We start from the raw sequence: 14,146 nt of genomic DNA on the forward strand, positions 1-14,146 counted from the left end.
GACTGTAAACTTCTCCATACCAAACTGAGTAGCAAAGTCAGACATGGGAACGCCACTCTCATACTTCGCTATGAGATCTTATTTCACCTGTATTGTGGCTCTAACAAACTTTCTTTTGGGTTTGCTGCTTTCATTATCCTTCTTTGACCCCATGGTGGCTTATTTAATCAGAATATTTAGAAAAAAAACGAAAACGTTCACAGCAGATTTTAGCGGGGGTGTAGACTGAGCAACAGGTGCGGGTAAAATGTTTTGGGCAAGCTTGGCGTGAGCCGAAAATGGTCGAAGGGTCGTTCGGGTCATCAGTCGGGTTATTTCGGGGGTTCGGGCCAAGACAGCTTGGTTCGGGAACCGAGTTTATGTTCGACAACCGAGACATTTTTCTCTCAAACAATATGTTCGAAAACCGAATTGTTTGAGAAGGGAGTCGTTCGAAAACCGAGGTACCACTGTATTACCTTTTAAAATTTGGGGGATTCGAATCCTCGTCACACCAAACATGCTTGCCTCTTTTACTCGTAGGGGCGTTATAATGTAACGATCAATCCCACTATTCGTTGGTTAAAGAGTGGCCCAAGAGATGGCGACGATGACTAGCTGCCTTCCCTGTAGTTTTTTCACTGCCAAACTAAGGACGGCTAGCGTAGATAGTCCTCGTGTACCTTTGCGCGAAATTTAAAACAAACCAAACGCAAAACGCAAACGAACTTGGCAGGGGTTTAGCTCAGAGAGAGAGAGAGATCTGAAGTATTCTTCCCCAACAGGGGTGATCAGGAGCGTTGTGGTTCCTCTTCGTCCTCTCACATGAAAGAATATTTAATTTTGCTTGGAAATTTGCCTGTATTTTACTTTTACTTGTTTAAGGTGATGAAGTGCTTTAAGGTATTATAAAATTGACGGGTGAGAAAGCGAGGAGCGAGACAAAGGTGGTACAGGAGAAGTGAGCCAGGCCGGAGCCCGAAAAGCAGATATCAACATAAAAAGACCCGAATCAGGGCTGGACAAGAGTGTTGCCTTGACTGGGATCTAAAGATCCAATGCCTGAGATTTGGATGTGGGGGAAGCGGGAGTGCCCCGAGAAAACCCACTTTCACAGGACAGGAGCCGAAAATTTTACCTGTTCTGTCAAAACAAACCAGAATTTGGGCGCGTTTTATAAATCGCAAAGTACGTAAATACCGTAAATTCCCAGAAATGGCTGAGCTTCAAAAATAAAAAAAAATAGAAACGAATAATCGTTTCCTGTTTTAACTACTGGACGTGACTACGCGTATCATTTGCAAATTAATTATAGACCTGTGACGTTGCGGTGAGTCTTAAAACTCTTCCGTTGCACCGATAATAGCGAGCTGTTAGATCACGTGACATCAGAAAGCTGCTGAGTAAACCATATTATCATTGTACGTGAATCCTGTTTCAGTAAAGTTCTTTTCAACTGCATGGTTAAAAGTTTTTAACACAAAAAAAAATTCGAATAAAAATAGGGCGAAAAGTGCGAATTCTAGAATTTGCAGAATACAATATTATAATTACTTCTCCTAACGTCTTTCATTGTTATATACAGAACATGTACAAAATTAAACAGTGGTAGTTATAGTGTGTTCATTATCGTCTTTCATTGACGATATATACAGAACAGGTACAAAATTAAACAGTGGTAGTTATAGTGTGTTCATTATCGTCTTTCATTGACGATATATACAGAATAGGTACAAAATTAAACAGTGGTAGTTATAGTGTGTTCACTATCGTCTTTCATTGACGATATATACAGAATAGGTACAAAATTAAACAGTGGTAGTTATAGTGCGTTCATTATCGTCTTTCATTGACGATATATACAGAATAGGTACAAAATTAAACAGTGGTAGTTATAGTGTGTTCATCGTCGTTATCGTCAGAACTTCATTGACGATATATACAGAATAGGTACAAAATTAAACAGTGGTAGTTATAGTGCGTTCATTATCGTCTTTCATTGACGATATATACAGAACAGGTACAAAATTAAACAGTGGTAGTTATAGTGTGTTCATTATCGTCTTTCATTGAAATATACAGAACAGGTACAAAATTAAACAGTGGTAGTTATAGTGTGTTCATTATCGTCTTTCATTGTAATATACAGAACAGGTACAAAATTAAACAGTGGTAGTTATAGTGTGTTCACTATCGTCTTTCATTGTTATATACAGAATAGGTACAAAATTAAACAGTGGTAGTTATAGTGTGTTCACTATCGTCTCTCATTGTTATATACAGAACAGGTACAAAATTAAACAGTGGTAGTTATAGTGTGTTCACTATCGTCTTTCATTGACGATATATACAGAATAGGTACAAAATTAAACAGTGGTAGTTATAGTGTGTTCATTATCGTCTTTCATTGACGATATATACAGAACAGGTACAAAATTAAACAGTGGTAGTTATAGTGTGTTCATTATCGTCTTTCATTGACGATATATACAGAACAGGTACAAAATCAAACAGTGGTAGTTATAGTGTGTTCATTATCGTCTTTCATTGACGATATGTACAGAATAGGTACAAAATTAAATAGTGGTAGTTATAGTGTGTTCATTATCGTCTTTCATTGACGATATATACAGAACAGGTACAAAATCAAACAGTGGTAGTTGTAGTGTGTTCATTATCGTCTTTCATTGACGATATATACAGAATAGGTACAAAATCAAACAGTGGTAGTTGTAGTGTGTTCATTATCGTCTTTCATTGACGATATATACAGAATAGGTACAAAATTAAACAGTGGTAGTTATAGTGTGTTCACTATCGTCTTTCATTGACGATATATACAGAACAGGTACAAAATCAAACAGTGGTAGTTATAGTGTGTTCATTATCGTCTTTCATTGACGATATATACAGAATAGGTACAAAATTAAACAGTGGTAGTTATAGTGTGTTCATTATCGTCTTTCATTGACGATATATACAGAACAGGTACAAAATCAAACAGTTGTAGTTATAGTGTGTTCATTATCGTCTTTCATTGACGAAATATACAGAATAGGTACAAAATTAAACAGTGGTAGTTATAGTGTGTTCATTATCGTCTTTCATTGACGATATATACAGAATAGGTACAAAATTAAACAGTGGTAGTTATAGTGTGTTCATTATCGTCTTTCATTGACGATATATACAGAACAGGTACAAAATCAAACAGTGGTAGTTATAGTGTGTTCATTATCGTCTTTCATTGACGATATATACAGAACAGGTACAAAATTAAGCAGTGGTAATATAGTGTGTTCACTAACGTCTTTCATTGTTATATATAGAAAAGTTACAAGTTTAAATAGTGATAGTTATAATATGTTTTGTTGAACGTAGGGTCTTCAGTAACATCTTTCATGGTAATATACCGATCAGGTATTTGATTAAATAATAACAGGGGGCGTAGCCAGAAATGGCCATTGGGGGAGGGGTAATTTGAATGCTTGATGTAAGCGCCGTAGGCACGAAGCCATGCTATGGGGTCCGGGGGGCATGCCCCCGGGAAATTTTTAATAAAAACATAAAAGAAATGCCTGAATTATGCATTCTGAGACCACCTTTTTGGCAAATTTCAGAATAACCCACTGTAGTGTTTGTATTATTTTTTCAATCATAAATAAATATATAGGCCTATATATATAACATATAACTTAAAGTTATCAGGCCCAGCAAAGTAGGCCTACAGTCCTGTCATCAACAAATAAAATATAGTGTCACTCAGGAGAGTGCAAAATACATGTATAGTGTCGATAATCAGTATTCAAATATCATGGATAATGTATGTTCAGATTCCCTGGATTTCAAGAATTAACTTCACAAATAAACAGTGGGTGGTATCGTGGCAGGCTGGCAGCACCATGGCACCAACCTAGTACCATTGGCGCCATCTATAATGAATCATTCACTATAGATGGCGCCAATGGTACTGTGAATGTGACGTTGACAAACAGAAGTTGCGATAAACAATCATTCACTATGTCAAGCCTAGAAAAAGCAAAGACACTGCATGGGTTCTTTAAACCCATTCATGAGGCTGAACCTGATCAATCTGCTGCAGCCAATCAGGTTGAATCAGAATTGTCAACTGAACTGTCAGAGTCATCACCGTGGCCTTCTACCAGTGCTGCTACTACCACCTTAGGTCCAGTCTGGGACATTGGAAATTACATTTCTGATTATGTCAGCATTGGTAAACAGGTAAGTCGACTCCTCATTATATTAATTTTGTATTAAAAATCATGCAAACAGTCTGATGAGTTTTAAACTGGATATTCATTGCTGCTAGTGATTGTAGGCCTACAGCCACAGGATATTAGGCCTGCTCTGTGAAGTACAGCTCCAAGCCTTTCTCTTCGAGGTTATTGTACTCTCATAACAAACTTTCCTATGTGCAAAATAACTTAATTAGAACTATGTCTTTATGTCTCTTTTAGATAAATGCTGAAACCAAAAAATGCCTCCTTGAGAATGCCTGGAAGCCAGGGAGTGATTATGTTTTCCCCCAGTGTGGTCCAAGAAAGCTGCGTTTTCAGCATCATTGGCTTTCACAGTGGAGATGGCTACTCTACAGTCAACATCCAAAGGGTGCTTTCTGCAAGTATTGCTGTCTTTTTGCTCCTGATGGTGCTGGTGTTGGAAGCCAGAAATTGGAACAACTAGTGAAATTTCCATACACAAACTGGAAGAAGGCTGGTGAAGACTTCAAGGCACATGAATTGAAATAGTACCACCAAGACGGCAAAGAAAAAGCTAACAATTTTCTACAGGTCGTAAACACAAGTTCATCTGTGCACTTGCAGCTTGATGCAACTTACAAGCAAGAAATTGAACAGAACCGGCAATATTTGATGCCCATTATTGATACTGTATTGCTGTGTGGGAGACAGGGTTTAGCTTTGAGGGGAAAATGTGATTCTGGTCCAATGTTTGTTGGTGAAACTAATAAGGAGCCCATCAATATTGATGAGAATTTTCGAGCAATTTTGCGCTACAGGGCAAAGGGTGATGTCAAGCCTTAAGAGTACAAAGAGGAATGCTACGTATCCAGTCCTCAAATTCAAAATGAAATCATCAATGCCTACAATACTCATGTTCTTGATGCTTTGGTCAACAGGGTTAATGCTGCAAAGTGTTTCTTAATATTAGCTGATGAAACAACATATATTCAAGGCATTGAACAGTTTTCGCTGTGTGTTAGATATTTGCATGCCAATGACAACTCTGTTGCAATGAGAGAAGATTTTTCTTTGCAATTTACTCCCGTTTATGATGTGACAGGTAGAGACTTGGCTGATGTTATCATAACCAATCTGACAAAATATGGTATTGACATGGCTTACCTGCGAGGACAAGGGTACGACGGTGCTGCCTCTATGAGTGGGAAATTAAATAGTGTCCAGAGACACATAACTGATAAATTCCCACTTGCACCCTATGTACACTGCAGTGCCCATTCCTTAAACTTGGCAATTTCTGATGCTTGTAAAGAAGTTCCTGTGTGAAATTGCATGGGAGTAATTTCTAGCATTGAAAACTTTCTCAATACACCCAAACAAAAGCACGTTTTGGCTCTTTCGGTGGAGAATAAAGCACCTGAATCGAAAAAAAAAGTTTGAAAGATCTCTGTCCCACCCAGTGGGTTGAGAGACATGACTCAGTCACTGTCTTTCTAGAATTAATCCATGCAGTTGCCTTTGAGACCATATTAGGTTGGCAAGACAAAGATTCTGCCACGCAAGCCAATCAATTGTTGTGTTCTACAACACAGCCAGAATTCATCATCACTCTACTTACCATGGCTAAATTGTTTTCCTTTAGTTTACATCTGTGCAACTTACTGCAGCAACAGAACATTGATTTAGGTGCTACGATGCATCACGCAGAAATAGTGGAAGATTTAATCCGTTCACTCAGAAATAATACTGTGGATGAATTTAACAACATTTTCTGTGAGGCTCAAACTCTGTATAGTGAGCTTCAAATTGACATCATAATGCCAAGGCAGGCTAAAAGACAGATGTACCGTGCTAACCCACAAACCCCTAACCCTGAGGAGTACTTTCGTATTGTTGTATTTGTACCATTTGTTGATCACTTTCGTTCACAAATATGTGACCGTCTGTCCAGTCACAAAACTCTCCTTACAAACTTCATGTGTTTACTACCATCAGGATCCACCACAAAACAGTCAGAACCTACAGCACAACAATGTGACCAAATTAAAGAGTTGGTCAATATATACAAGGCTGACATTGACAGCACTTCACTAGCTGCAGTCGGTGAACTTAGGGTTTGGTACAAATCACTTGCGAACAACAGACCAAAAAATGTCACAGATGCATATGCAATGTGCAATGCAGAAATGTTCCCAGTCATTTCTAGACTGTTGAAAGTATTTGCCACGCTGCCTGTGTCAACGAGCTCAGTGGAGTCAAAAGACTCAAAACGTATTTGAGAAATACCACCACTGAAGATCGATTGAATGGCCTGGCCTCATTATACATTCACCGTGATATTAAAGTTGAACCAAACTGTGTTGTAGATGTCCTGGCAAGAACTACAGGCGTTTGAGCCTTTCATAGATATTCGATTGTGCTTCTCTAGTTCTGACAAAACTTGCTGTATTAAAAGTGTTCAATCAGAAATTTGCATTTGACGATTTGTTGTGTGTGAAATTATCTGTCATGCAATCACGGATCTTTATGAAACTTCACAGGTGGCAACTGAACTTGTCTAAAAAGTTTGGGTCCATGGGGGAGTTAACCCCAACCCTCCCTTGGCTACGCCCCTGAACAATGGTCGTTACTACATGTTTTGTTGAATCTAGTGTGTTCTCTAACGTGTTTCGTTGTTATAGACAAAATAGGTACAAGATTAATCAGTGGTAAATATAATATGTATTGTTGAATTTAGTGTCTTCACTAACATCTTTCATTGTTACATGCAGAAAAGGTACAAGATTAAACAGTGGTAGTTATGAAATCATTTATTGAAGTTTGTGTCTTCACTAAACAGTGGTAGTTATTATATGTTTTGTTGAATTTAGTGTCTTCACTAACGTCTTTCATTGTTATATAGAAAACAGGTAAAAGATTAAACAGTTGTAGTTATATATGTTTTCTTTAATTTATTGTGTTTACTAACGTCTTTCTTTGTGATATACAGAACAGGTAGAAGATTTAACAGTGGTAGTAATACGTTTTGTTAAATTTAGAGTGTTCACTAAGATATCTCATTGTTGTACATGGAAAAGGTACAAGATGAAACAGTGCCATTGATATGTTTTGTTGAATTTAGTCTCTTTATTAACGTCGTTCATTGTTATATGCAGTACAGGTAAAACATCAAACAGTCGTAGTTACAATATGTTTTGTTTATTTTAGTGTCTTCACTTACATCTTTCATTGTTATATACAGAACAGATACAACAATAAACAGTGGTTGTTATATGTTTGTTGAAGTTTGTCTCTTCACTAACGTCTTTCATTGTTATATACAGAACAGATACAACAATAAACAGCGGTAGTTATACGTTTATTGAAGTTTGTCTCTTCACTAACGTCTTTCATTGTTATATACAGAACAGATACAACAATAAACAGCGGTAGTTATATGTTTGTTGAAGTTTGTCTCTTCACTAACGTCTTTCATTGTTATATACAGAACAGATACAACAATAAACAGTGGTAGTTATACGTTTATTGAAGTTTGTGTCGTCACTAACGTCTTTCATTGTTATATACAGAACAGGTACAACAATAAACAGCGGTAGTTATATGTTTGTTGAAGTTTGTCTCTTCACTAACGTCTTTCATTGTTATATACAGAACAGATACAACAATAAACAGCGGTAGTTATATGTTTGTTGAAGTTTGTGTCTTCACTAACGTCTTTCATTGTTATATACAGAACAGGTACAACAATAAACAGCGGTAGTTATATGTTTGTTGAAGTTTGTGTCTTCACTAACATCTTTCATTGTTATATACAGATGTTCCATTTGTCCGCTTTCTTCACTGTAGTAAAATACTTTAAATTTTTACTAACTCTTTCACTAGAGCTGAGATGTCTCTGCTGGGTTATTGATAGCTACACACCAAAACTGAAACTTACTTTTCCTTATCTTAAATTATTAGCGACTGCAGCGCCCCCTATGTCACGTGCCTCTGTAGAGTACACCTTGGGCTTGACTGTTTGCGAGAAGACGGAAGCTGTACTTAGCCCCGAAGGTAGAAGTCCAGCAAAGACAAGTGTACGTAATCAAGGTGAAATTTGAACCAAGTCTGTTTAATATAGCCAGCTGGTCGCGATTGAAACTATGGACGAAGAGCATCACCCCACGGCCGGGGTTCTAGTGGGACATTCCCCGCTCACCGGTGGAGTCATAGTCCATGCAACGTCCCCGGGTGTCCCTGTTTTGGGTAAGTACGCTCACAGATACGACGTTTGTACTGTGTAGGATCGAGCGCAATGTTTAAATCAGTTTTTCTGTTGGAGTTTTGTTCAAAGTTTCATCTTCTAAGGTTGTATTTAAATAATTCTTAATTATGGTGGATGTTGTATGTCTAGTTAGGCGTTGGAGACGTTGTGGCGTATATGGTTATTAGGGGTGGTTACTGATTTTACCAAAACGAGAACTCGTATGTAATTGTACGACACAACCATAGTTAAGGATGGATCTTTCTTTCTCCGAAACACCAAATGAGAACTAGAATGTTTTAATTCAAACGTAATACGTGTTGAATTTGTTCCCTGTAAACTCCACTGGTACTATTGGTAGATATTATCAAAAACCTAGTGAGGGGTGGAGGGTAGAAGGGCGGAGTTTCCGAGGCTTCGCTGTGATTGTGATGGCGGGTACAGTAGCGTTTTGATGTCTGTTACCCCACTTCTCCTTTCCTCTGTGTATATTACGTACAAAATACAAACTAAACACGTGTATACGAAAATACCAGAATACCCCAGTAGCTGACGAATTATAAATAAAATCAGAGTTCAGATGTCGTTGGGGTGGTCTTTGAATTTGAACATCATATCTAGATGAACGATATGCATAGGCTTGATATGAAGATTTGCAGATCGCTAAGGTAGCAACTTATACAGGTGTTACAGATAACAACGGTTATGTACGTGATGAAGCTTGTAAATCATTACAAACCCATGCAGGTGTTACAGTTAACAACGGCTATGTACGTGATGTAACTTGTAAATCATTACGAACCCATACAGGTGTTACAGTTAACAACGGTTATGTACGTGATGTAGCTAGTAAATCATAAACCCATACAGATGTTGCAATTAACGACTGTTATGTACGTGATGTAACTTGTAAATCATTACGATCCCATACAGGTGTTACAGTTAACAACGGTTATGTACGTGATGTAGCTAGTAAATCATAAACCCATACAGGTGTTGCAATTAACGACTGTTATGTACGTGATGTAACTTGTAAATCATTACGAACCCATACAGGTGTTACAGTTAACAACGGTTATGTACGTGATGTAGCTAGTAAACCAACATTAAGTTCTGTGAATAAAGATGATAATTTGCACATGTTGTTCGAGCCATTTCGCCTTTTAAAACTTTCCAAGTCACAGCTGTTGTTTTTTCTCTTTCTTCGTGCAAAATTAAAGAACGGGTTGTATACCCGGATGTCAGAGTGCCAAACCAAAACTGGGATTAACGCTGGAGGATCCAAGTGTCATTTGTTAAATTGTTTTATCATTTGAATAAAATTCTTTTGAAATAAATTATCTAGTTTTTAAATGTAGGCTGCAGCAAAACCTCAACGGCTAAGTCGCGCTTTGATAAGGATGTGATAAACAATCAACTGTAGGAGTCTACTACATTCTTAAGCCCACCTGGCATTTGTAGTTAAACTATAAGTACATGTAGATACATCTGGCTTTTGTGGTTAAAACTAACAGTATATAGGAACATCCGCCATCTGTGGTATAAATCAAATGGTTAATTTGGTCCACTTGATGTTTGTGGTAATAAATTACCAGTATATGTAAGGACATTTGGAATCCATAGTCGAAACTAAATATGTATTTAGGTCCATCTGGCGTTTGTAGTCTACATTTACAATATAAGTAGGGATATCCGCCGTCTGTGGTCCAAATCAAATGCATAGATAGATCCACCTTGTGTTTATGGTCTTGGCAGTAGAATTCTGAAGTAACTGAACCAGTCTGTGTGGACTTTGACGAAAAAGAGACAATGATTTAAAGCTCTACGTACAATTGTGATAACCAACAATGTAACAAAAATTTGTATATACATTTGACTTGTTTTAATATGTTATTTTAAAACAAGTGGTCTGTGCGCTGATTGTTTATTGTCGATATTTATCGCTAACAAATCACAGACACCTATTGTAAAGAATCCTGCCCATATCTGAAACCTGACATTAAACCAATGTTTATGTTTATAACCAACAGCATATGTAGGGACATCTGACGTCGGTGTTCCAAACTAAAAAGTTAATATTTAGTCACTCTGGCGTCTCTTGTCTAAATTATATATATAGAGAGATTAATAACTGTTCTAACAAACGTCTGTTTTAAAAAGGAAATGTGAACATTAAATGCGCAAATTTTAAACATTAGAAATCAGTGCACTAATATATGTCTTCCTCTAAATGTAATCTTACTATAATGGACTCAGTTTGTATATATATGTGTGTGTGTATGTGACCGAAATAACAAATATGATGTAGCTCCACCTATTGAATTGCACAAAAATAAAATTCCATACAAAATTTGACACTTTTTAAATCCAGTATTGAGAAACTGAATTCTTAAAGAAATTATTTTTTCAATAAACAATACTGCTATTAATACATAAAAACATTGTAATTTATATCAATAAAAGTTATGAAAATTCTGAGTTCTGTATATTTAGTCCATGAATTACGTATGAATAAAGGACATCATTGGAACACTTTTACCATGAAGTACTTTCCCAGTTTCGACTCGTAATCTGAAGGTCGCGGGTTCGATTTCCCGTCGCACCAAAGATGTTCGTCCTTTTAACCGTGGGGACGTTATATAGTTACTGTTAATCCCACTATTCGTTGGTAAAAGAGTAGCCCAAGAGTTGGCGGCGGGTGGTGATGACTAGCTGCCTTCCCTTTAGTCTTACACTGATAAATTAAGGACGGCTAGAGCAGATAGTCCTCGAGTAACTTTGCGCGAAATTCAAACCAAACCAAACTTTCCCACTTAAAAAATCCGTTGGATGGCGAATCTGCCAGTGAGAATAAAAAGGCTTGTTGATGATGTTTTAAGTTTGTTCATCACGTGTTGAACACGGGGGTTGATTAAAAGGTTTGTTTTTTAATTAATAAATGGGTCTCTGCAATGATAATTTTAGCGTACTTATTCGCGAAAGGCCTATCAAAGGCCTATCAGTAGGTTCATTTATGTAAAATGCGCCTATTCGTTGGTAAAGAGTAGCCCAAGAGTTGGCGGTGGGTGGTGATGACACTGCTAGTCTTACACTGCAGCAGATAGCCCTCGCGAAATTCCAAAACAAACAAACAAACAAACAGGTACAAAATGCGCCTAGTGGCTTCTACACTGCGTCAGCAGCTCGCGGCAGTGTAAGTAAAGCCTATACACTTGTTAGATGCTATAATTTAATTACATGTCCACTATTTGTCCACTGTTTTCAGTGCAGTAACATTCACTGTTATTGGAGATTTGATCTATCAAACCCGAACGTTACTTCAACGTGACGTTAGTAAGCCCTATTTGCAGGCGTCAGGTCTTCTAATTCACTGTAATTAAGCCACTATATTTCTATTAAATACAGTTGTTGTTTTGTTATGTTTTTTTTTGTTTTTTTTAAATAATATAAACCAGAAATTTTGCCACGAGGCCTAAGTTTAATGTGTTGGAAGCAAAGACGTAACCGGAGATGTTACGCCGCGCATAAACAACCTGTGTGCTAATGTTGTGGGTTGGACACACTAACCCAAGCACTCGAAACACACGGAGAAAACATTGCACTCTCCCGTATCTCGTGAGTATCTTTTGTCAGTACAGCACGTGGTGAAGAGGGTTAAGGCCAGTATTTTAACACTGCCACCTCAACATAAAATAACACCAAATAAAAACTGTATAATACGAGAAATATCTTAGATCCACAGTAACTAAGCAATAAAAACTTACAGAAGTAGGACATAAAAAAAAAAAAAGACTACAGATACAGCACGAGTTGTAAAACTGCTACGGAAATCCTTGGGTAACCTGACACTCGGGTCGATGCTGGGGTGATGATAAAAGGTCATTATAAATAAGCAAGTTGAACGTATATATTTCTAATCAAGCCATATTGGATATGGAGCTTCTACCACACACTACATACAGTGGGCACAGACTTTAATGACCTAATATACATCTCTGACTATAATCACAAGTGACAACATTTTTCTTATCTCACTATTTAATAGTATCGTAACTGTATTATATATAGCTTAAAATTATTTCACTGTTTTCTAAATAGATACTGTTACTATAAAACTTACTAATTTACACGTAATTATTGTAGGTTACACGTGGTTACGTAGGGAATTTCAGTTTACAAATGGTTACAATAAAGCACTGTCATAGTATACAAAGAGTTATAAATTTAGGCGTAGGAGACGTGGTTCAGCCCCTATAGCTTGCAATACATACGGGTGTTCGAGCAAATTTTCAGTTTTCATTCCGAGAAAATTAGGTGAACGGTCAATTTTTAACTTTATTCGGGATAAACTGGTACTGGTGGTCAAATGTGACGATTTCTTTGTGATTAGCCCTGTATTGGATATTTGTTCCATGAACATTATATTTCGTATTTATAGCAAAAATAGGACATCACCCCCTGAAACCCCACATACGCTTATGGTCATGAACACAATTTATAGTTTACTAATGGTTACCATAAACATTATTATAGTTTACTAATAATTACTATAAATAATTTACTTTAGAAATAGTTTTTCCGTTTTTGTCGAACTTCAATATTATCATCTTCTGTCTTCATTGTTGTCTTAGTGATGCTCTAACATCCTGCTAACATCTTTTGTCTTCTCTATTGTTTGAAAGTTTTTCTAACATCCTGCTGACATCTTCTGCCATCTCTGTTGTCTGAATTATGCTCTGACATCTTCTGTCTTCACTGTAGTCTGAGTGATCCTCTAATATCCTGCTAACATCTTCTGTCATCTCTGTTGTCTGATAGTTCCTCTAACATCTTCTTTCTTCACTGTTGTCATGATGGTCCTTTTCCAGCGCCTCAGTTTCCAAGTCAGCCACAAAAGTAGGTCTCGGGAGTGGATCTCAGAACAATAAAAGTTAAAGCAGAAGCATGGCTTTCATTTTGAAATTATTTATAAAATAATTACACTGTTTTTTTCAAACAAACAAAAATAATATATCAAATGTAAGAGCACTATTACACCTTTCTGAAATGTGTTAGAATAGAACCCCCAGCACCTTCGCCCCTCCCTTGTTCTAGTATATTTTTAATATTATTCAACTCACATATACAACAATATTTACCTTTTAATAAGGAGATCAAGGGTTAGCGTGCCCGATTCTGTATTCGTTGTGGAAAGCGTACAATAAAATCATACTTCCTAGTTTGAAGTCGTAGGTGTATTGTGAAGAGTTGCAATCAAACCCCATAATTCGATTCGCGCAAGATTTGGAGTGGTACGTGTATTGTAAAGAGTTGCAGTGAAACCCCATAATTCGATTCGCTCAAGGTTTAGAGTCGTACGTGTATCATAAAGAGTTGCTGTCAAACCCCATAATTCGATTCGCTCAAGGTTTCGCGGTGGATGCTGTTGACTAGGTCACGTTACTCTAATCTATCAGTTCAAATGTAAGAACATCTACCCAAGATAACTATTGTGTAGTTTCAGTGAATATCTGAAACAGACTAAACCAATCTTAATACGGTGCAAGTTACACACGTCACAGACTAGACCAATCTTAATAGAGTACAAATCAGATACGTTACAGACCAAACCAATCGTAATGCATAATGACAAGAAACACACTTGAAATAAAAATGTATTCTCAATACGCCTGGTATGGGTATTAAAACTTTAATTACAATAAAA

General features: G+C 37.0%; 1 protein-coding gene across 3 annotated transcripts in view; it reads left to right on the plus strand.

Annotated features, from left to right (window-relative positions):
• The first annotated feature begins 8,188 nt into the window (after nucleotides 1-8,188).
• LOC143239624 (hepatocyte nuclear factor 4-gamma-like) overlaps nucleotides 8,189-14,146 on the plus strand; it is a 64,718-nt gene continuing 58,760 nt past the window's right edge. For 2 of the 3 annotated variants that reach the window (XM_076480919.1, XM_076480921.1), the window contains exon 1: nucleotides 8,189-8,444. In XM_076480919.1, the coding sequence (XP_076337034.1) occupies nucleotides 8,342-8,444 (103 nt within the window). In that variant the 5' untranslated portion in view covers nucleotides 8,189-8,341. The remainder of the gene's footprint in view (nucleotides 8,445-14,146) is intronic. The other variant, XM_076480920.1, reaches the window with a different exon arrangement.

This window comes from Tachypleus tridentatus, chromosome 13 (assembly GCF_004210375.1).
Source record: "Tachypleus tridentatus isolate NWPU-2018 chromosome 13, ASM421037v1, whole genome shotgun sequence".
NCBI lineage: Eukaryota > Metazoa > Arthropoda > Merostomata > Xiphosura > Limulidae > Tachypleus > Tachypleus tridentatus.